General features: G+C 60.5%; 1 protein-coding gene across 6 annotated transcripts; it reads left to right on the top strand.

Moving 5' to 3' along the window:
• The first annotated feature begins 819 nt into the window (after positions 1-819).
• C3H15orf39 (chromosome 3 C15orf39 homolog) lies at positions 820-21,617 on the top strand. Of its 6 annotated transcripts, XR_010839726.1 has the most exons (7): positions 847-1,002; positions 4,287-7,158; positions 9,072-9,251; positions 16,420-16,595; positions 17,508-17,623; positions 18,589-20,580; positions 20,679-21,617. XR_010839726.1 is itself a non-coding variant. In XM_067029365.1 (4 exons), the coding sequence occupies exons 2-4, from the start codon at positions 4,337-4,339 to the stop codon at positions 16,428-16,430; spliced, it is 2,961 nt and encodes a 986-aa protein (XP_066885466.1). In that variant the 5' UTR covers positions 847-1,002; positions 4,287-4,336; the 3' UTR covers positions 16,431-17,931. The 6 variants fall into 6 exon arrangements, 3 of the variants coding, with proteins under 3 accessions (XP_058914868.1, XP_058914866.2, XP_066885466.1); XR_010839724.1 differs by having other exon boundaries at positions 839-1,002; positions 4,287-7,106; positions 18,589-21,617; XR_010839725.1 differs by having other exon boundaries at positions 4,287-7,106; positions 16,420-17,623.
• The last annotated feature ends 1,637 nt before the right edge of the window (positions 21,618-23,254 follow it).

The raw sequence follows: 23,254 nt of genomic DNA on the forward strand, positions 1-23,254 counted from the left end.
GTTTTTCAGAGAAGGTAGCAGCATCAAGGGGCTTCTCATTCCAACATCAGGTGTCCCAGAAAGGGCAAACAGAGAAAGCACTTCCACCACTCCAGCCCCTCTCTTGGTAACAGACCATTCCTGGCTGGGGATGCTCCACCCCATCCCACCGCCCAGGCCTCACATGCTCAGGCTTGTCTTACTGAGGGAGATTTGTCCTAAAGGTTCAGAGGCCACTTAACAAACCTCCCAGCATCCTCATTCCTGGCTCACTCCAAGGATGGGGAAATCACCCCTTCCTCAGACAGGTATGGTGCCCTAACAGGAGTTGAGATACATTTGTTTGGAATTTGCCCTCACTGGCTGCACCAAGATGAGGGGACAGACTACGGAGCCCTTCTCCAGCCTCCTAATGCAACTGTACTAGCCCAAGAGAGCCTGATATTTTATTTTATTTATTTTTTTGAGAGCCAGATATTTTAATACAAACTCTTCTAAGCCTTACGACACAACCACTATGATATAATCCCAGTTTTACTAAAATAAGTAAACTAAAGCTCATGATGTCAAGTGGCGGCGCAAAGCTAGAAAGTGACAATGAATGAATGATCTAACGGAGTGATTGAATGAAGGCGTGGGATGGGCGCGCCAGGCGATGGTTCGCACAGTGCGGTGGGTACAGACTGTGCACAGCGCCCGCGGCCCGGTCCCCAGAGGGCTGGCAGAGGCAGGCCCTTCGCACCCCAGGGCTCAGGGGAGCGCAAGCTCCCAGAGGCGCGGCCCGGCTCTGCCCCAACAGCGCGGGCCGCCCCGCCCCCGCTCCGCCCCCAGCCCGCCCCGCCTGGGACCGCAGACGGCGCCCGGCGGCGGCGCGAAAGGCAGCGAGGAGGGTGGCTCCGGGCTCGGTGCTCACCGCGACTTCCCGTGCAGGGCCCGGCAGGACAAGGACCCGCGGCCTCGGCGGCGCTGGAGGATGCGGCCGCGGCCCCGGGCAGCAGCAGCGGGAACCCCGGTGCCCTGCAGGTAGGAGCTCGCCCACTCGGCGGGCGCGGAAACTTGGGCCGAGTTTGCGGGCGGCGCGTGGGGAAGGGGCGGGTGGCGCTTGTCCCAGGGCGCCCCTGCCGGCCGGCTCGGGGATGGAGCGCGCTGGGCCTGGGCTGAGGTGGCGTGGCTCCTGGCTGCCGCGGACCCCCGGCTGGCGGGCTGCGGGGCAGGGGTCGCGCCGCTGCCCCAACTTCCCCCGGACTTCGAGGCCCCCGGGGCCTGGTAACTCTCTGGAGCCCCGGCGGGGCCCTGGCGCCCGATCCGGCGTGGGGCTGGCGAAGAGGAGCTCAGGCCGAGCCCTCGGGCCTCCCGCGGGGCCCGGCTCACGTGGACTGCCCGGGCGGAGATGAGGGGGCGGCGGGGGGCTGGCCTTGGGGGCGTCTGGCACTGAGGCGCCGCGGGGCCCTGGACGCGCCCTACTGGGACGGGGCGGCCCTGCGGTTTCCTCGCTACGGCTTGACTCACCCTCTGGCCGCAGCCCAGGCTGGCGGGATGGCCCCGAGGCGGTGGCTGCCCGGACTCTGCTGCCGGGCCGCCCCCTGCCCCCGCCCTCCCGCCAGTCTTTGGGTGTCGGTCCATGGGGCTGGGTGCGCGGGGGCCCGAAGAAGGGGAGAACGCAGTTCTGGAGGGGCGTGTGTGCAGATATGGGCCAGACACGTACTTGCAGGCACGGGTTTGCATGGGTGGCGGCGGCCTGTGTATCGGCCTGCTGGGGTGCACGTGCGCCCCAGCGCCTCAGGGCAGGGCATGGGGACACCCGGAAGCCGCCGGGGTCGGGTGTGGCGGCAGCCCCAAAGCTAGGTCGGCTGAGGGCCCCAGGCACCGGAGTTATGGGCCAGGCAGGTAGGAGAAAGGGGGTGGAGCGGGTCCCGCGACCCTTCCCCCACCACGAGAGCCTGGGCTGCCCCTAGATGCGGCGTGGTTAGGGCCCAGAGCCTCAGCTGGGGGAGGTGTGCGAACACCGGAAGGGGAGCCGATTCAGTCCTCTAAGAGAGTCCAAGCGCTGGCCACAGCTGGGCAGGATCGCTCTTTTTTTCCTGGTCTTGCCCTGCGTCCATCCGGAGACCCCTTAGGCGTTGGAAGAGGGAATTGATCCACGAAGCTGTTTGCTCCCCCTGCTGCTTAGGGCAGGGATGACAGCAGTGGTGGGCTCTTCTGGGCGCTGCTTGAGGTTGGTCCTCCCAGCCCAAACGCAACCTCAGCCAGTAAGCAGCTCGGTGGCCCATAGGGTGATGTGACCCTGCCCCCTGGGGTCCCGCCCTGCTCCGAACAATTGCTTGCCTCTTGCTGCGTGTGTGTGAGGGAAGGAGGCACCTACATTTTGGCTACCGTTTAGAGTGGAGAGGGGCCTCGCTTGAGGCAGTGTGTAAAATATTGGGCTCTCCCCATCTCCTAAGAGCCGGAGGTAATATTACCCCCATACCCTTCATAGTCCTCTACTGGCTCCCTGGAGCCCCCATATCTCCCCCAAAGACTCTTGGGGGTCCCAAGTGGCCTCACCTTTATTGGGCTAAGTCCCAGGGGGGGTGTCTCAGGAAGTCTCCAGGGTCAAGGGCACACAATGGGCAGAGTCTAGGAGAGAAGGGCTCTTGGGCCCGGGGGTGGGTATGGAGAAGGCCCCAAGGAGTGTGTGGGGGAGGTGAGACTAGAGCCAGCACTTATTAACCCAGAGCTCCCCAAGGGCAGGGGGGCTCAGCACTCCCCAAACCATACAACCCCTTCTTGCAAAGTTGCTGTGCATCAGGGTGGGGGCTTTCCCCTTGGGGTGCAGGGCCCTGTCATAGGGCAGTGCTATCGGTATTGTTGCTCTGGTGCTCCTTCCTGTCTTCTCGGAGCATCCACTTCTCCAGGCTGGCCTGAGGTGTTGGATTCTGGCCCGGAGATGAGACAGCTTTCTTTCTGAGTTGTGTCTGGCTTCCTTGGTGCATTTAGGCTGGGATGAGAGTAGGCATTGGCCCCCATATTACCCTTGGCTTTTTCTGTCCCCTAAATGTGCTGGTCTTGAGTGTGTGGGTGTCGTTGGCCGCCAGCCGGAAGGGAGAAGACTGAGAGAGGGGGCTGGTCTTGGCTTGGTGAAACTTGTGACACCTGTCCCATGGCCTAATGATAGCAAGATTGAGCTGAGTCATCCTTTCTAAGCCACCTGAGGGTTTTGGGGAACAGGGCACTGGGGGAGGTAGAAGCAGGTCAATGTGTTCCTAGTAGACTGGCCTCAGATGACCCCCTCCTGGGCCATTGCTGCCTTGAGGAAAGCCACACTTGACCTCCCTGAGCCTAGGTCCCAACCCTTGCTTGTCCTTGCTTGAGGACCTTAGTCTTTTCTCTGGTACTCAGTTTTTCCATCAATACAATGGGGGTCATTGCCAACTAGCACTTTGTGACCCCTGGAAGCTCCTTCCCTGCATATTCACATCCTCTCACCTCCCCACCTGCTCCATGGTCCTGTGCTGCCCCCATGTTCTTGGAATAGCTGCAGTTTAGGGGCTGGGATGGGCACAGGTTCTCCTCCCCTCCCCTCCCCTTTTGGGAGCTTCTTGTTGGCGCCACAGCACCATCTGCTGGATGGCCTTTGCTCTCCTTCTGGGGGGTGGGTCTGGGGTGGGTCTAGGGTGTGGGGTGGGGCTTATACAAAGGGTTGTGCTGGGGTACTGCCCTCTAAAGCCAAGCCCAGTATCTGTCCTCCTGGGCCTAGGGACCTGGGTTCCAGGCCTGGCTCTGCTATTTTCGATGAGACTGGCAGGTTAAAAAGTGAGATCTAGAGTATCACAGGAAATCTGAATTTGTAGACAGTGCCTGATTCCACGTCTTGGCTGCTGTAGGCATCTAGAGATCACTAGGGCATCTTGGAATAAGAGCTTGTAGTGAGAGGTAGGAAGCCTGCCTCTCCTCCCATCTCTCATCAGTGAGGTGTGGGCAGGAGGAATAGCCAAGCGAAGCGATCCTCAGACTGTCTTCTACAAAGTCTGAAATTGTGGAAGGGGTCTTGGGAGTCATGTGGAGGAAAGCTGAACAGAAGGGGCTCCTGGAGTGGGCGCGGGGGTATGTTAGGGCTGCTGTACAAGAATTCATTTTACAAAGGATTCTGCAGCTTACAGAATAAAATTGGCTCATGCCTTCATTCATTCATCCATACAGTCTTTATTGAGCATTTACTAAGTGCCAAGTTCTTAGGCATGGCAATGAGCCAGTAAGAGCAACAGCCTTCTGTTGCTTGCCTGTAACCTGTTTTTCTGACAGCCCCTGCCTCTCCCTCTCTCTCCCAGGTCAGCAGTTGAGTAGCTGGGGCCCTGGAGGGCTTGAAGCCTTCACAGTGATGGCGGAGAAGCGGCCACTGGGGACCCTGGGGCCTGTGATGTATGGCAAGCTGCCCCGCCTAGAGGCAGACTCTGGGCCCGGGCACAGCCTGCCCCCCTCTGCTGGTAACCAGGACCCCTGCAGCTACAAGGGTGCCTACTTCTCCTGCCCCATGGGGGGTCCTCCGAAGACAGGGTCTGAGCGGTTGGCATCCTGGACCCCATATCCACCCTTGTACCCCACCAGCATGGCAGGACCCCCACTTCGGGCAGACAACCTTCTGACCAGCTGCCTGCTCTACCGCCCACCCACAGAAAGCTCCGAGAAAGTACAGGACTCTGGCCCCGTTGAGCTCCTACCCTTCGGTCCCCAGGCTCACTCCTACCCAGGCCCACCACTGGCGGCACCCAAACCTGTCTACCGCAACCCTCTGTGTTATGGGCTCTCAACCTGCCTGGGGGAAGGGGCAGCAAAGAGGCCTCTGGATGTTGATTGGACGCTGGTGACTGGATCCCTGTTACCCCCCGCCGACCCATCTTGTTCTCTGCCCCCAGCTCCTGGCAAGGGCCAGTCCCTGGATGGCACCTTCTTGCGTGGGGTGCCAGCTGGGACATCTGGCAAAGACTCCTCGGTGAGCTTCTCCCCGTGCCAGGCGTTCTTGGAGAAGTATCGGACCATCCACAGCACGGGCTTCCTGGCCTCCAAGTATGCAGGTCCTTACTCTGGGGACCCCAAGCAGGCATTGTCCGAGGGACCCTCCAGTCCTTGGACCCAGCTGGCCCAACCTCTGGGACCAGCCTGCCAGGATGCAGTGCCCACCCACTATCCACTGCCCCATCCCACACAGGCCCTCCCTTGCCCTCCAGCCTGTCGCCACCCAGAGAAGCCGGGCAGCTATGGCTCAATGCTTCCCCCACAGCCTCTGGGAGCCCATAAGGGGGCCGTGTACCCAGCTGGTGGGCTAAGCAGCCCCTACCTGAGGCAGCAGGCAGCTCAGACACCCTATATGCCCCCAGTGGGGTTGGATACTTATTCCTACCCCTCTGCCCCCCTCCCAGCACCCTCGCCAGGCCTCAAGCTGGAGCCACCTCTTGCCCCACGCTGCCCAGTGGACTTTGCCCCCCAGACGTTGGGCTTTCCTTACGCCCGGGATGACCTCTCTCTCTATGGAGCATCCCCAGGGCTCGGAGGGACGCCACCTCCCCAGAACAGTGTGCAGGCTGTGCCACAGCCCGGTGCCTTCCAGCGGGCATGCCAGCCTCTGCCTGCCAGCCAGCCATGCTTAGAGCCTGCAAGGCCTGCAGAGAAGCCAGTGCAGGAAGCTGAGGAGAAGATGTGGCTGCCCAGCTGCAGGAGAGAGCAGCTCCAGCCCCAGCTCGGTGAGCACCCTGGGGCACCCATCATCATTGGAGATAGTCCAGTTCCACGCACCCCACCGGCACTCCCGCCCTGTGCCCAGGAGCGCCAGTCTCTTTCACAGAATGAGGGCACACTGCCACCCAGCTCCCCACCCATGCCTATTATCGACAACGTCTTCAGCCTGGCCCCCTACCGTGACTACCTGGACGTGCAGGCATCTGAGGCCACAGCTGAGCCAGACCCGGCCCCAGCCCCCAGTGAGAGCCATGACAAAGACTGCAGGGGATCTCTGCCTGGCCGGGAAGCCCCCTCGAGAGTGCACGCCTCACTTAAGGAGGAGGTGGCACTGGACTTGAGTGTGAAGAAGACCGTGGCAGAGACCCCCCTTACCCAGGTCCCTCATCCCGCAGGGCATGCTAAGCCCACTGTAGCTGTGGATGTGCCAGGCATGGGAAGCACGGTCTCCGACATGCCAGGTGTGGGGGACACAGTCTCAGATCGGCAAGTCCTGAAAAAGGTAGTCACAGAGGTACCAGACCTGCCTGGGGTGCCAGTGACCACAGAGGCGACCCCAAGGACCAACTTCCACAGCTCTGTGGCCTTCATGTTCCGAAAATTCAAGATCCTCCGGCCAGCACCCTTGCCTGCAACTGTGGTTCCAGCCGTGGTCCCAGCTGTGCCCACCTCAGCCCCTGCCCAGCCTGCACCCACCCCCACACCTGTGCCCGCTGGACTACAGATTCTCACCCAGCCGTTGCCCGTGGCCTGCTTCAACCTGGCGCTGCCCAGCCCTCCAGCTGTAGCCATGACCTCCCCCGCCTCGGCCCCTGCTCCGGCTCCATCGCCGGCTCCGGCTCCAGCTCCGGCTCCGACTCCGGCTCCGACTCCGGCTCCAGTTGTAGGCCCCGCTCCAGCTTCTACTCCCGCCACAGCAGACTCCCCAGAGCAACACTTTGCAGGACTGCATGCCTCCTTGTGTGACGCCATCTCGGGCTCAGTGGCCCACTCCCCGCCGGAAAAGCTGCGCGAGTGGCTTGAGACGTCTGGGCCTTGGGGCCGGGCGGCGTGGCAGGACTGCCAGGGTGTGCAGGGGCTGCTGGGCAAGCTGCTGTCCCAGCTGCAGAGCTTCGTGTGCACGCAGCAGTGCCCCTTCCCCCACGTGGTGCGGGCCGGGGCCATCTTCGTGCCCATCCACCTGGTGAAGGAGCGGCTCTTCCCGCGGCTGCCACCCGCTTCCGTGGACCACGTGCTGCAGGAGCATCGCGTGGAGCTGCGGCCCACCACGCTGTCGGAGGAGCGGGCCCTGCGGGAGCGCGCCCTGCACGGCTGCACGTCGCGCATGCTGAAGCTGCTGGCACTGCGCCAGCTGCCCGACATCTACCCTGACCTGCTGGGCCTTCAGTGGCGAGACTGTGTACGCCGCCAGCTGGGTGAGCATGGGGCAGCCCCAGTAGCCACCGGAGCTGTGTGAGCGAGTGACAGGTGTGTGGGCTGTGTGAGTGGTCACAGCCAGGGGCGGAGGGATTCCCGGGCTCTGGAAAGAGCTCGTGCCTAGGGAGGGGGCTGGCCTTCCAGGGTAGGCTCTGTGGACACCCCCATCCCTCTTCACCTCCCGCATCAGTGAGCGCCTGCACAGCCTCCTTTTTAAGTCTCTGAACATGCCAACTGCTCTGTCCCCAGGAAAACTTGTCCTTCCCTGGCGCAGCATCCTCCCAGGTTCCCCCCTCATCCTCCGTTGTGCCTGTCTGAGGTCATCTCCCCCTGTGTCTGTCTCGCCCCGCCTCCCCTCTTCTGAGCTCAAGCCCCAAATACCTGACTGCATGCTGGGCTTCTGCACCTGGGGTCTCTTCAACCCTTAACTCCTCCCAAACCACACTCCTGACCTTTCCCCTGAGCTCACTTCCCACCCCAGTCTTTCCCGTCTCAGTGAGCTGCACTCATCTAGCACCTCATACGCCAAACCTGGGAGGGGGGAGGGGTCCCACCCTCCCTCCCTGAGCACTTTTAAATGTGTAATTCCCCAGTCCTCCCAGATACTTACACACACAGAAATTGCCTGTAAGTCGGAGCGTCATCTTGTGGTTTGCTTTTCCCTACCAAATAATCTGTGCACGGTGTTCTCCAATGTGCTGGTTTTGTGTCCGAGAGCATCTTCTGCGTCAGTTCAGGTAGCTGGACCTTGCTCTCGGGAGTGGCTGTAGTGCCTCATGGCGTGTACCATCAGGATCACACTTCTTCAGCCGCAGCTTTGGTGATGGTGTCAAGTGGTGTCTGTCGTTGCCTGTCCTACTTCAGAACATTTGGTACTGAGGCCAGAGGCCCGCTCTGTAGTCCCCCTGCCTTACGTCTGCCAGGCCTCTGGTTGTGTCTCCACAGAAACTTTCTTGTCCTCTCCCCATCCTGGCAGCCTTGCCCTGGGCATTTACCTGGTCCAGACTCCCATATCGGGGTGGAGAGGGGGGCCTGAGGCAGTGAGGGGCTGATGTGGAGTTTGGGGTGTGGGTGATGAGCATTGCTGAGCACTTACAAAGTTGGGGCATTTGCCCTAATGGGGTGCAAAGAAAATGCAAGTACAAGCATTCTCTTCCTGGGTAAGAAAGAGTGAAGGTGGGTGTCATGCCTCGCTCACAAGCCCCCCAGCCAGTCTTCTCTTTATACATTTGGGCTCTCTGGGGCCCAGAGAGGGACAGATCCGCTGGACAGTGGGTCACAGGCAAATCACAGACCCCTCCTGCTCTGACCAAGCCTACGAGAGTTTGGGGCCCAGCTTCCCACCACTGGCTGCATTTTGGTGCCCCCGTCCCCATTGCCTCCTGTATCCTTATGGGGCCACTCCTCAGTGGTGTCCTTAGACAGTGCTCCCCTGACAGCCTCCCTTCCAGGTAGGTGTGCTTTTGGTCAGAAGCCTCCTCCCATTCCCTTCACCCCTTCCTCTACTCCCTCCCTCCGGGCACTGCTCTCTGGGCAGTCTCTGCCTGGCTCTTGTTTCGGTTCTGGGGGTAATGTGGCAGAAGAATGATGGCACCCTTGTATGTGGCAGGGTCCTCTCTCTCTGTGCCTCAGTTTCCCCACCTGTTCAGTGAGCCTTTGGATCAGACCAATGGTTTCTGGCCTCTTGAACCCCTTTCCTCTTGTCCTTGCACCCAACGGGTTCCTGGTAGGTGCCCTCATTAGATAGAGTGCTGGTATCACCTGGGGAGAAGCACACCCTTTCGGTTTGACGGGCATGACAGTCTGGCCAGTGTGCACATGCTGGGAAGGGTCATGATGTCTGGGCGGCCAGGGCCGCCCTGACCTGGGACAGTAGAGCCACTGGTCTAGATGGCTTTGGAGGCCTGGAGATGGGACTTGAGGGGGTTGGGGGTCTGCAGCCTGACGGTTTGTTCATTTTCTAGGTGACCTTGACACTGAGGCTGGATCTGTGCCCTCCTCAGAGCCCACCGTGGCCAGAGAGGAGCCAGAGAGCCTAGACCTGGCTTGGAAGTTGTCTGCCCCCAAAGCCAAAAAGCCGGGGAGGAAGCCACCAACCCCTGGCCTGGAGAAAGCAGAGGCAACTGCTGGAGGAGGGTCCCGAGGTGCCTCACCCACCCCTGCTGCTGGTGCCAGCTCGCCCGGCCCCGTGATGAGGGCGCGCTTCCGCAGCTTGCTCGAATCCGCCTGGCTCAATGGCCTGGCTCTGCCCACTTGGGGCCACAAGGCCTCAGGACCCGACCGGACCACGCCCCGCCCCCAGCTGTTGGGCAGCCAGAGCCATCAGCTGTAGCCTTGGTCGCCTCTGCTGTTTGGAGATCTGGGGATCACTCTCTGTGCCCTGCTTCTGCCTGTCCAGCTGCTGAGGGCCAGGAATGGACATGGCCTTGGGGTTTCTCCAGCTCTTACCCTGCCCCCGCCCCCCACCCCAGGCTGGGCTGAGAGCCCCTGAACTTTTAACTTGAGGGCCTTTATAAGAAAGGACTACTTCCTATTTCTTCCTTAGAGAAAACGTGTGGGCTTTGGAGCCCGACAGACTTGGGCTTGAATCCTGGCTCCTTTTCCTTGCTGTGTAAATGGGCGGGCCACTTCCTCTCTTGCGCCCTCAGTTCCCCATTTGTAAAATAGGACAACACAGCCTACCTCACAGGGTTGTTGTGGGGTGATTCCTGACACACACCCATCACGGTTTGCTCTCTGCTTCCTGCCCAGGACAGGAGCCTAGATCTCAGCCAGGGCCCAGAATAGGAGGCTGAGGCCCACAGAACCTTCCTCTAGAAAGTCTTGATGTATCACAGGACTTGGTCATCTTAGAGTGGTATGTTGTCCAGTGTATATGGCTCACACACATTCTAGAGTCATTTCCCAGGAAAGCCTAGCGCTACATACAGCCCCAGCATTTGGGGTTGGGCCCTAACCCCTGAGTCTGGAGCTCCCTGAGGGAGCCTTCCCCTCCCATCCCCTGCTACAGGGGGTGCAGGGATACAGCCTGGGGCTGGCATCCTTGTCCTGGGCCTGCTGCTTTCACCCCTGGGAGCCCCCGGCCTGTGCTGAATTGACACCAGTGAATTCCCTGAGGTGCCGCCCCAACCTGGTGCATTTTCCCAGGAAAGTTGTGTGTTTGCCGGAAGCCAAGCAGCTGCAGGGACTCAGGGACTAAAAAAGGGACAGGCTGAGGGGCAGCTCAGTCCTGGGAGGTCTCCGAAGATGTTGACTAAGGACCTTGGCCCTCCCCAAGCCAGGGCCCCATCAGCCAGGCCTGCTGTGGGGTTACCTTCTTGCAGAGTGCTGAACTGAGCCAGAGGCTGACAAGCTGGGCCCTTAGCCTAGTTAGGGTCTGTAATAAGGCTGTGGGCCCTGGAGGCAGGCCATTAAACATGAAGGCATTTGGGTTGTGTTTGGACCTGGGGCCTGACTGTCTTGTGGAGAGGTCATAGATTTCATATGTCATCGCCAGGTGATGTCGTCGCTAGCCCTTCAGTCAGAGGCTGCAGCTCTCCCTGCTCCCAGCCCAGAAGATGCTGAGGCCGACAGGCATGCTGTGCCCACTAGCTCCAGCCACATGGGCCCTCACCACATGCCCATGGGGCAGCCGTTTCCCTGCTCAGGCAAAGCCTCTCCCTCCTGAGACCCATGTGGGTCCTGGTGGTTGCTGGTCTGTAGCCCACTGCCCAGTGAGAAATGCTGGTCACCAGCCCCTATTGTGTGCCCCTCTGCCAGGACCAAGGATGTGCCTGCCAAAGGCTAGGTAAAACAGAGCTGTCCCCATCTCTCCACCGAGGGATGGCCCCTTCTGCACCTTAGCTGGGCTTAGGTTCCCTCCAGACACCCTGCCTCTGCTGGCATGTATTCCCACAGAGGTTTGTTCTTAGGGCTGCTGAGGTTGCTTCCCAGCCGTGGTTTCCCACTCCATCTGGCCAGAGCCAGTCTGTGAGGGCTGGTCACACCTACCAGCATCGATCCTAATATTTGTGGGTCTTCCCTGAGCTCAGCTACACTGTTTGTGTAGACCCATTTCCCCCAGTACTCTATCCACACAGGCCCGAGGAGTCCCCTGGCCTGGGAAGGGGACAGGTCAGGAGAAAGGTAACTCCAACACGTGTGGTGACTGCAGTGCAGAACCTGGAGGAAGGGTGCCATGGAAACTCAGAAGGGGCCTGGCCTAAGCGGGGTATGAGGACGTGTCCTTGGATCCCAGAAGAGGTGCCGCTGCCTGAAGTGGGCCTTGGAGCCAAGTAGGAAGATGTGGGTAAATGAGTGCCAAGTGCTTCCTGAGTCAGGTGAACAGCATGTGCAGGGTCCCAGAGGACACAGGTGTGGCTAGAGAGCGGGAACGAGATGGGAGGAGGCGTGGCCTGGAAACAAGGCTCAAATCCAGCCTGTTTCTACCACGTCAACGCAGTCTGTCTTGCAACCTAAAGAGCTGGGGTGTGGTTCATGTTTACAGAAAGCTGAAGTGTTGGGAGAGTTTGAATCACTCCTGGCTACTAGTGTAGGCAGGGAGAGACAGGACTGCAACGTAGGTGAGGTCACTCTGAACCCCCAGGCCCCGGGCTTCTGCAGCCTGCCAGCCTCACCCACCCGGCTACCCGGGCCTTGCTGGATTTGGCTCTGATTCTTTCCTTCTTTACTTTTTATTTTCTTTTCCTTCCTTCTTTCCTCTTCCCTCCTTTCCTGCCTTCCTTGTACACCTACTGTGTCCCTGTCACATGCCAGGCATGCATCTTGCGCAGTTACCTGGCAGGATCTGAGGCCTTGAGATAGGACTCCGCACCCGAGTCCGCCTGGGGCCCTAGAGGACAGTAACGGTGCAGAGGCGGGGTGAGAGCAGTGCAGAGCTGGAGCTGGTTGGGGGAGGTGGCCGCCTCCCTTGGGATAACTGTGTCCTGTCAGCCCAGTCTGAGGGGAGAGACCTGGCCCTGGCCTGAGGGGTCTGTTAGGGAGGGGGTAGGACAGCATCCCAAGGAGCCCAGCCTAAGGTGGTAGGGACGGGAACAGAACTCTGCCCCAGGACTTGTCAGGGAGGCAGTGCTACCACCCCTCACAGTTTTTCACAAAGCCTGTTCCATTCTTTGGTGGGGATATTGATAGCTAAGAGCTGAGGGCAAGGAAGGGGGGATGAGGTGTGGAGCTGAGTGTGCTGGGTGCCCCCCAGCCCTCAAGGAAACTGGAGTGGGGCCCACTCTGCTTCGGTTCTGACCCCACCGTTCCCTGTAACCGGCTAAGGCTCCTGGGCTGGGCTGCGCCCAGGCAGGGCTTTTCAAACAATCACCTGGGAAATGGTTTCCCGGGCCCCACTGAGAAGGGTCTTGGGCAGAGCCCAGGAACCTGGGTTTTAATTGAAGGTGATACTGAATCAGGTGTTGCAGTAACACGGACTACTTACTACTCCCTCTAGGTTACAGATCGGGAAACTGGTACAGGAACTTGCTGATGGTCACATCAAGTCAGGGCCTGTGTTAACACCTAGAGCCAGTCCTGAGGGCTCTGGGCCAGCGGGGAGGCCAGGAACCTTTGTACCTGGCTCTGCCCCAAGCCCTGTTGGCCTGGCCCAGACCTGCCCTGGCTGGGCTTTTCTCCCCACCCAGGTGGGCTTGCTAGACATCACGTGCACCTCTTGCCCTAAGTTAAAAGGAGGAGGGCACTCAGGTGAGCTTCCAGCTTGAGTGAGGCCCTGCCCCCTGGCTGCCCCACCTGGCTCCCCAGCCCAGTACAAAAGGCTGAGGGGAGGGGCCCAACCAGCTAGCGTTGCTGCCAGAAGTTAAGCTTGCGAGGAGGTGAGTGAGGGGGAAGCTCTGTCTCGGGCGGGTGTTGTGGGGAGGAGGAGAGTGAGGCTATGCAGGGGGTCATGGGTACGAGGATACCCCCTCCCCTCGGTAACCTCCACAGCTTCCTCCCTGGCTTGTCACTGGGGGTTGGAGTGACCGGGCTTCTCTCCCTCAGCCCCTAGCAGGAGAAACGGAGTAGGCCCCAACTCCCAGCTGACTGAATGTACCTCTTCTGACCCTCCCAGGCCCCTCTGGAAGTGGGAGTGGTGCCTCCAGCCCTGCCTGCTGCCCCTTAGGCCCGGCCCCAGCTGAAGAAGCCTGGGGAGGGCCTGGGTGTGAGGAAGGCCGCAGGGGTGCTCCGGCCGGTGAGCGCTGGGCTCTGCTCCGGCTGTTGTCCTCTGTGCTCTCCGGACCTCTTCTCGGGCAGCTCCCCCAGCCCCCGGCCCAGGGGATGCCGCAGCCCAATCTAATGCAGCCCTTCCAGGCCCCAGGGCAGGGGAGGGGCTGCAGAGCCCCTCCGCTCACTCCCCTGGCTGGACTGAGGTTGGCAGGCCGATGGGGGGGCTCCTTGGGTACACTGCTACCTCCTTGGGGACCCCAACTCTGGGCGTCCTAGCTGCTGCCCACCCAGAGGCTCGCCCGTCCGTCGATGGAGCTATCCACCCTATCTGACACCCCCTGCACCCCTCCCCAGCCTCAGCCTGAACTGGTCACTCTGCCTCCTGCACCGCTGCTTCTGTCCTCTAGGGACCCCACCCCCAGGCCCCTGTGTCTTCTCAGGGCAGCGAGAACCTGGGCTCCTGGGAAGGACCTCTAGAGGCCTGTCCAATGATTACTAGGCCTGGCGGGGGGCGGGGGGCCTTGCTCCTTTCTCCACCAGCCACCGGATAAAATCATCTACAAGCCCCTCTCCTCCTCAGGTGGGGTGGTGAGCCCGGGGCAGTCTTCTCTCTCCATAGTTCACAGCCTGCGGTTCCATGGCGGCTGTTTGTCCTCAGACCCTCCCAACCTCCCTTCCACAAGCCCTGCTGTCAGAGGGACTGGGGCTTTGGCTTGGGGCCTCACGGCAGAGAAGCTAGGGGCTTCTGCCAGCCTCTTGCCTGCTGAGGCCTTGGCCCTTCCTTCTGAAGTGTCCTCAGTGAGGCCTGGGCTCCCATCCACTGTGAGTGGGCAAGAGACCCTGCTTGGGGAGGCCTGGGTGCCCCGGCAGTCCTGGGCCCTGCCTGCCTTTCCGCAAAGCTTGGTGCCTCCTCAGTGTGGGAGAGCCAGGGTAGCCCTGGCCAGCCTTCCCTGCCACCCCTCAGCTTGCCACCTGTTGGTCCTGAGGACACACGGACACCAGCTTCCAGGGGCATGTTCCCCAGCCCTGTCCACCACCACCCTGGTAAAGCCAAGCCTAGCAGGTGGCATGAGTCCCAGTCACTAAACCAGGTCCCCACCAGATCTGCCTGGTGCTTCCTCCACACTGCCTTCCAGCCCAGTGTGCATCCCAGGCCCCCAGCTTCTGGTACCCCAGCCCTTGCCAGTTGTCCAGCTTGGAGCCTCTCCGGACCTGGTGTTGCTCCGTCTGGAGGTAGCTCAGACCCCTCTCCTGGTTGTGGGCACCTCTGGCCCCAGCCCCTGGCATCCCGGGCTCTTCCAGCGTTCCTCAGGACTGGTGGGGATGTTGCCGACTGGGTCCTTGACCTCCTTAATCAGTAAAAATGGATCAGAGGCCAGAAAAGAAGTCCAGGCAAGGCTTTATTCGAGCCCCTGCTGCAGCAGGGGGGGAGCGAGAACAAGCGACAAGTGACAGGTTCCACGGCTTTGCTCGCTAGCTGAAGTGGGGTGAGCCAGTTCCTTATGTGGGGGTGTGTCCAGGGGTCAGGCCGGAGGGGTGGCTCCGGTGATGTGCCCACCCCCGTAGGTGGTGGTGTGTGCAGGGGGCATGCCGAGTACCCTGCTTTTGCTCCAGGCACTTGAGAAGTGGCAGCTGGGCTTTTTGATCTCTTTGTATCTCCTTGTCCAGAATTTGCCCCAACTGCACATGCAAGCAGTTATTTTTAGTCCCTTATATTGATACTTTGTATTTTCTTGCTGGAGGAGGCTTGTGTCCAGGTGCAAGCCTGTCTCAGGGGGATCTTGCCCTGCTCAGCTGATGCCACATTCTGTACACCAGGCTTGCTTTCCATGCGGCATCAGCAGGTAGCCCCTTTCTCTTGTGGCCCCAGGGCCCACCTTCCTGATATGGGCCCTTCAGCTGGGCCCACCCTGCAGAGGAGGTGCCTGAGGTTTCTGCAATACTTCCTCTCATGCTGGTCTTCCTCCTAGGGACCCTTCTGGAGCCTGATGCCACCGATTTCAGTGGGGCAGAGCCCAGTCCCCCTTCTCCCTTACCCATTGGCTCTGTGGCCACCAAGGCCTCTGACTGCTGGGGGACCCACACCAGGGCCCAAGACCCACGGCCCCCTTTTTGACTGCTGGCCCACCCAGAGCCTGGACACCTGAGCCTCTGGGCAGAGAGGTGTAATGACCCCTGGGACGTTCCTCTCAAGCAGAGAGCCTGCTTGGCACCAGGCCCTGGCTCTCTGGGCTGAACTGGGCAGCAGGAGTGTCTCTGAGGACATCTGGGCAGCGGTGCTCAGTCCTGAGGAACCAGCTCTTAAGCTTCTGCTGTGTGCCTATCCAGTATCCACTGGGAGGACCCAGCTCTCCTCCCACCTTGGCTGCTGGGACCCCCAACTCGACTCACTCAGGGGTCCTGGAGACCACCACAGGAAGCCACAGCCAGCTGGGGGGAGTGCCTGGTGTTTCTGCCCCCGTTTTTATGGCGCCCACTTGGGTGGGAGGGGGTGGGGACTTTGGGGGGACTACAGGTCCCCTCTGGTCAGCTTAGGAGACTAACTGGAGGATGGGACTGCCCCTGTCACAGAGGTAGGTCTGAGTGGTCCAGGCCCCAGTCCTTCCCTCAAGCAGAGTCCCTCTGTCTTTCCATCTGGCCAGCAGGCCCCAAACCCCAATAATGGCTGGGTGTCCTATGTCCCATCCCACTCTGTCTCTTGCCCCTGAGGGGAGCCTGGCTCTAGTCCTGGCCTGGCACTTGGATACCTTTGAGTTGGAGGCCACAGCTGGCAGGTTGTTCCAGCACGGCCTGTGCCCAAGGCAGGTACCATGTCGGAAGCCCCAGGCCTGGCCTCAAAGGCTCCCTTGCTCCTCTCCACTTCTGTCTCATGCACATCACCTATGCACTGCTCCTCCCTCACCCCCAGCTCGGCCTGGAAATCATACTGACAGTAAGAACAGTGTCACCCAAGTTATGGCTGAGCCTGCTTAGAGGGTGGCTGGAAAAGGGCCTGAGACAGAATCTCTGGGAGTTCCTCTCTGCTTATCTTCCTTTCTCCTAGGCCCTCAAAGAAGGCAGTTTTCTCCGTATCTACTACCCTGCCCCAAGCACACACAATGCTGCCCCTGGCCTCTCCCTCCCTAGAATGTACCCATGTGGGACTGACACTTTGTTTTGTCCTAGGTTCCATGTGAGAGGCAATTATCCCTCCTTTCCTCAGCAAAGGGGGCCAACTGAGGCAGCGAGGTGGACGGTTCCCCCAAGGCCCCAGATCTTAATGGTGGAGTCGAGCCCAGCCCTTCCCAGGTGGTCATGCCCGATGGAGTCCACGCTTAGAGGCTTCCCTCTCCTCGGTTCAGGTGCTTGCTGTCCTCCATCCCTGCTTCCTAAAATCCAGTCTGTTTCTTGTAAGTCTTCTCGGCTCCATGGTGTTGCGTGGGCTGCTAAGCCTAGGGGCCCTACCCACCTCTCAGGCCCCTTCCAGGCTGGGGAGGGGCCCCGGCCTCCAGTGGTGGCTAGCGCGCCAGCTGAGTCCTCACCGCACTGGCTCCCTGCAGCCAGAGGTCAGTGTGGGTGCAGAGCCAGGTGGAGGCTGGAGGCAGATTCTGCTCGCCAACTCAGACTTCCCGAGCACCGTGGTAGCCAAGGCGCGCCAGCGCAAGGGTACCTGCTGCCCCTGGTGCACGGGCCTGGCCTCACTCAGCCCCAGCGGTGAGTGGGGCGATGCCCGCTCTCTTCTGGAACATGCCCACCACCACACCTTTGTCCCTCCTGGGTTCCCTGGCTGATCTTGTGAGGATGCCTGTCACCTACCCTTCTGACTGCCCTGCTGCCCAGCTCAAACCTTCCCCTAGGCCTAGGAACCTTTTCCTGAAGGGTCCTCCCCCACCCTCCTGCCCCCGCACTTTAATGCTTTCCGTAGGGGTTCATATTAGGGTTGGGTTTTATGGGATGGCCTATGAGGGTCTAGACTAGGACCCAGATGGCTGTGATTCCCTCGGGGCAAGGCCCTCATCTGCCCCAGCCTCACCTTCTAGAACAACCCAGAACCCTGCCTCCTTTGGTCTTGGGCCTGCTGGGAGCTAAGGTTGCCCTTGTTTGCCTTCCAAGGCAATATCGACATCCTCATGAGATAGCAGGGAAGACCGAGGCCCAGCAGGGGTTGCCGCAGGCCAGAGTCACCATGGCCAAGCAGAGCTCAGCTCTTGGCCCAGAGTGGCCTGGGGGCCCTGTTCAATGTATTTACACCCTCCCGGTGTTGTGCCCTGCAGGGTATATCTCGGAGCACCTGTAGCCTGAGAAGCCGCCCATCACCTGGGTGATAGTGTGATCAGCCCCCTGCTCAGGACGAAGGCCAACTCACACCTATGGAGCAATCTGAAATCAGGTGCAGCCCCTCCACCTCCAGGGCCTCTGAGCTGGGAGGATGCTGTTCCCAGGGGCCAGGGGCAGAATCGGGAGGACAAGGCTCCGTAGGCTGTCTTCTCTAAGGGTAGCTCTGGGCTCCAGGATCAGGACCTCCAAACCTGGCCCTTCCCCTGTGAGTCTCCTGTCCCCAGAGCTAGCAAGCAGCTTGTCCAAGGTCACCCTGCAGGGAGGGGGCAGTGGAACCTTGGCTCTTCTCACTCAGCTGCACTGTCTCTCCCCACCCACTCCAGGTGCTAGAGAACCCAGGCAGGCTGGGTCCTGCAACAGCCTCTCACCTTCCTTCACATCTGGTTGGCGGGGGAGGAGGGAGGGAGGGAATAGGGTGCCTTCCCTGCCAACTCATCTCCTGTTTGAGGAGAGATGGCGTCTGGGCTGCAGCATGAGTGGCTTAGACTAGAAAGGCATCCCCCAGGTTCTTACCTGGCCTTGGGCAGGGTGCCCTCACGTGCTTCCTGATCCAGGTGCCCAGGACGCCTTGAGTCTGTCTCCCTAGAGCTCCTCAGACCCCTCCCCTGGGCAGTCCCCTATCCTAGCCCTGGGGGATGCCGGACACAGCCATCCCCAGGGCTGCCCCACCAAGACAGGCTCTGGCCATCGCTTTGCCACCTTCCAGCCAGCCCATAGTTCTTGGGCCCTGGACTTGGACCTGAGGGTCCTCCTGTTGTGTATGAATCTTCTTGGGAGATTCAAAACACATCTTTGCTGGATGTCCCAGGCTGGTTAGGCTCCCTCTGCACAGCACTGACATCTGTTTGTCAAGCCCCAACCAGACTGTGAGCTGAGGGTGGGGGATAAGGTCTGACTTATGTGGACAAGATGTCCCAGGATGACACTCGCTTAAGCTCGTATTAGTAGTCTCTTTTGGGCACCGCATCCCCCCGCCCCCGTGCTGAGGTGCCTCTCCTGCCACCCTCCCTACCTCAGGCCAGTGTCAGGCACCTGTGGTTCCAGGCAGAAGCCCGAGTGCAGAGCCAGGTCCGGCAGACAGTCCCCAGGTGCTGATGGCCTTGCCCAGCTGCTCATGGACCTGAGCTCCCTCACTGTGGCTGGTGAGTGACACCCCTCCCCGAGCCTGCTGTCCCTCCAGGGGCCAGGTCTAGGCCCAGCTGACCTTTGTCTGCTTCTGGCCCCTCCTTTACCTGCCAGGCTGTCACTGAACATGACTGTCTTGCCCATTTCCTCGTCTGTCCTTAACAGGAAGTTTATAGAACCGCTCAGGGACATTGCATCTCTTATCTACCAGGCCTTCATTGGAGACGTGGCCACCTTGGTAGGCCTGGGCCTGGCCTTGGATTAACCAGGAGGTCATGCTCTCCTAGGATGCAGCCCCCATGGTTCCCATAGGCTCTTCTCCATCTGAGCAATGGCCTGGTGGGAAGATGCCCCTTCTCCCCTGCAGGGCACCTTGGGGTGGGGGTAAAAGGGGAGGCAAGAGATCTGGTCCTCCCTCACCCACCTGAGGCTGCTTGGAGGCAGAGTGCCCATCCCTGCCCACCTCCCAGTCCTGGTGCAGCGGGCGCTGAGCCCCTTCCCTGCCCTCTGGCAGGTGCTGATTCAAGGTTCCCAGTGAGTGTCGCTGGGGTGGGTGGGGGAGTGGCTCACAGCACTATCCCTGCCTTTCAGACCCTGGAGAACCACTGGCCCAATGGGCCGGCTTATTTCCTGCACTGCCTCCTTCCAAAACCTGGAGCTGCACGCCCTGTCCTCTGGGTGGGCGTAAGAAAGCAGCAGAGTTCCCACCTTTCAGGTGCAGATGCTAGCACCGCCCTGCTGTGGGCCTGTGGTCGTCAAGAATGCAGGCTCTGGAGCCCTGTGACTGTGACCTTGGGCAAGTCACTTAACTCCTCTGCCTCCCTCTCCTCGGCTGCGAGATGGGGATAATAGCACCTATTCACAGGTGCTTGATGAGTGTTAGGTTTTTAGAATGAACTGAGTTCTGGAGGAGGCAGCAGCGGAGTGATCAAGGTAGCACTGCATGTTCATCTCTGAGCCTCTGTTTATTCAGCTGGAGAATGGGACTGTGCAGTTCCAGAGCTGCTGAGAATTAAGGTCCATGTAACGGTGGGCCGTGGGAAGTGTCCTGCAGGCCCCGTCTGGCCCATGGGGAAGACTTGCTTAGGAAAGACTCGTCTGCATGAGGGTGCTGGTTTGCCAGGCCCCTCTGCCATCCTGTAGACCCTGGTGATGTCTGTCCAGCCTGGTGTCCGCATGGCTGGCTCACCTTGCCAGGTAGACCCTTTCTCCTTACGTGTTGCAGGGACTGTCCCTTCACCTCCAGAGAGACCAACCTAGGTCCCCATGTGTGGGTTCCCTCCCCTGTACCTTCTCCTTCAAACCCACAGAAGTCACTGGGTGTGTCTGAACTGTATCTTCATGCAAGGCCTCACGTGATGTTCGACAGCCTGGCTTGTGGAGGGCCAGGCGACCAAAGCCTGAAGAGAAGAGGGGCTCAGTGTTCACTGGCCAGCCTTGGCCCTCAGGCTCTTTTCTGCTTATCCCACCCCCTTCTCTCCTGTATCGCCTACAGGGATTCTCATGGTAAGGGGGGCAGCTCGGGAGAACAAGGCTGGCATAACCCTCCCTCCCTAAGAAAAACACTAGCTGGGATGTTTTAGGCATCCTGACGGTTGGGGGAGCATCTTGCAGGGCCGCCTCCTAGTCCCTGGCCTGCCCTGGCCCTTGAGTCAGAAGTCGTGGAGAGAGGGGGCTGACCCAAGATAGGTGCAGATATCAGGCTAGTTTCCGGGTACCAAGGGGTAGAGGCTTGGGGGGCGGGGGCCTTTCAGGGGTATGAATGAAAGCTTAAGTATTCCAGAAGTGCAGAGGAATCGGCCGCCAGCTATAGTCAACCTCTACGTGGTGACCTTCCTGTTGACCGTCTCTGGCATCTTGGTGCTGGCTGCTATCTTTGGCCAGGTAAGCCCATGGTCTGGGCCCTGGGCTCCTGGGTCCCCTCACCGGGCCTGCCGGCTCTTCTGTAGGTAAGACTACACTTGAGTCTCCTTCCCTTCTAGGTCATGGTTTCAAAGACCATCGCCCTGTGCTACCAAATCTCTCACGTCCCAGGGGGCCCAGGAGTCTCTGGAGCTTTGTGGGCCAAGGCCTTCACCTCCCTGGCTGTTGTCCAGGAAAGCTGCCTCCCCCTCCAAAGCCCCACCCTCCGCCCCTGAGAGGCTGTCAGCTCAGCTTCCGTCCTAGACCTTCCCCAGCCAGGCGGTCTGTTCTCTGAGCCCGGCTTGCCCCGCGGCAACCTTCCCTGGCACACAGCCAGGCCTCACTGCGGCCACCAGCACCCCAAGGCCTTTGGTCTGAGGGTGGCCGGCCCTAAGGCGGAGGTGGGGCTGGGACCAGGCCTCGCTCCCAAGGGTCCCCATATTTCCACCCTTGACCCTGTCAGTCTTCTGCCCCCACCTCCTCCTCCTGTGGGCTCTGCTCTGAATCTCTCCTGTGTCCTCATGTTGGATGACTGCCTAGAAACAAAAGCAGTCTTTTGTACTAGGTTCTGATTGCGCCGTGTCATTTAATTTTCCATACCCCAAAAGGACCGGAGTTTGGCTTGAGACCAGTGATACCTCCAGCCCCACCACCGTGTCAGGCCAGGTGTGAGGGCGCCAGCTCTGTTCCCCCGCCCGCATCTTCTGCAGGCCTTCATCTTGCCCTGTTCCGCTCCCCAGAGCCTGACCTGAGTATGACGATGGTATCGAGTAGTTTCCCAGACCTTCCAGGGGGAGGTGGGTGCCACCGTGGTTGGAGCACGCCTGGTGTCCCTGGTGTGGGTGGTGAGGCACTGTCCCCCCACCCTGCCTCTGTCGCGGCCCTGGGAGTCTAGTCCTTGGATGAGCTAGGAGGGAAGAAGCCCCCCTTGCTGTGTGACCTCAGGTGGTGCCTTGCTGCTCTGGTTCCCGTTGTTGGGGTTGAGGCGCTGACTGTGGAAGGCTGGGGGCGGGGGCGGCAGGAGGAGGGGTTTGGAGTGCGGGAAGGGGCGTCTGGGGGGTGGGGAAAGGACAAAAGCTAGGAGTCAGGAACAAGAATGCTGCTACCTGCCCTCCCCCACGTCCTCCTAGCTTTGGGGTCAAAGGGGACACTGAGTTGGGGCACGTGTCCCCACTTCTTCCGGGGCGTGGAGGAGTTGCTGCCTGGCCCTCCGGTGGTCGGTGGTCGAGGCAAGCTCCCCTCCCCAGATCTCCTTCCCTGCTCCAGCTCTCCTGGCCACGTGGGGCCCTAAGTTCTGCCTCTGTCCACCCACCCTCTGCAGCATTCCTGGGGCTAAGTGGAGCACATTTAGACGGTTCTGCTGGACCACCCCGGCTTCACCCCCCCCCATGACAGAGGGGGTGACCTTTTGGGGCACAGTGACTGTACCGCCCAGGCTCTGTCAACACCCACTGGGAAATGTTTACACGAGGCCTTGGTGGCTGGGAGGCCGACCCCATCCAGAGTAAACGTCCCGGGGGAGCAGGAAGAACTGACCTCTGTACCTGGACACTCCGAAGTAGGTCTTCCGCATCAGCACCTGGGACGGGAAGGGTGGGGTCAGGCCAAGCTCCCTGGCTGGAAGCCCCTCAGTTCCTGGGGTGGGGAGTGACCCCTCAGCTTGACTCAGAGGGTCAAGGGCCCAGCCTGTCTCCCAGGAAAGGGACCCTGGCCCAGTCAGACACTCACCAGGACAAGGGTGAGTGCAATAAGCAGGAGCCCCAGGATGATGAGCGCCACAGCATAGCTGGGGATGGAGGTGTGAAGCCGACCTGAGACTTCAGAACAAAGTGGGGAGATGATGGCTGGGTGGGTCCGCATTCTTCCAGACCACAGACCCCTGCGAAGGCAAAGCCAGGCCTGTGGAGAAGTCCCAGGCGAGGGGTCCTGGCCCAGAAAGTGCTACAGGAATAGATCTCTAGAGCTGGGGCCACCTTGGAGGGCTCCCGGGAAGAGGAGGAGCCGGGCCTGGACCCTAAAGAGCAGCCAGCTGTGGGCTAGTCCAGGAAGAAGGCAGGGCAGGAGGGGGAAGCAGGCCTCGGAATCAGGGCAAGCAGGGACAGCAAGGCAACGAGCCTGAGGGAGGATACAAATGGCTGGATGACAAAGATAGAGGGAAGCCAGGAGAGAGGCACTGACCGACATCTGGGCTGACCATCTCCACGGAGAGGCCCTCAGCTTCCTGCAGGGCATGCAGACCCCGGAGCACACAGTCCTGCACGAGGGCTCGGGCCGGCGGGGCCCTGAAGAAGGTGGCACCCACCTGGCAGTCAGTGGGTCGGGCCTGGCAGGACTATCATCACCAGTGTCAGGAGGCTAGACAGCCTGGGGGTCTCAGGAAGGCCATTTCTCTGAGCCACTGGCCCCACCCCTAGAGTTCAGCCCTGGGCCCCAGGTCACCCAGAGCCACCACGGCCTTACTGGAACTTCTCCACTACCACTCGGCCGAAGTTCTGCAGAGGCCTGAGGACGGTGGTCATCTGGGGAGCAGAGAGGATGAAGAGGGTCACAGCTGTACTGCAGCCTTGTTGGGTCCCCACACATGAAGCCTCCAGCCTCCTGCTCCTCCCTTCTCTCCCCCCACCCCCACTTCACCCATCTCATCAGCATCCCCCAA

This window comes from Kogia breviceps, chromosome 3 (genome assembly GCF_026419965.1).
Source record: "Kogia breviceps isolate mKogBre1 chromosome 3, mKogBre1 haplotype 1, whole genome shotgun sequence".
Taxonomy (NCBI): domain Eukaryota; kingdom Metazoa; phylum Chordata; class Mammalia; order Artiodactyla; family Physeteridae; genus Kogia; species Kogia breviceps.

Coding starts and splice junctions, on each gene's coding strand:
- C3H15orf39 (XM_059058883.2), top strand. CDS start 4,337: ATGGCGGAGAAGCGGCCACTGGGGACCCTGGGGCCTGTGATGTATGGC. Junction 7,107..9,071: donor CTGTGTACGCCGCCAGCTGG/GTGAGCATGGGG, acceptor TTCATTTTCTAG/GTGACCTTGACACTGAGGCT.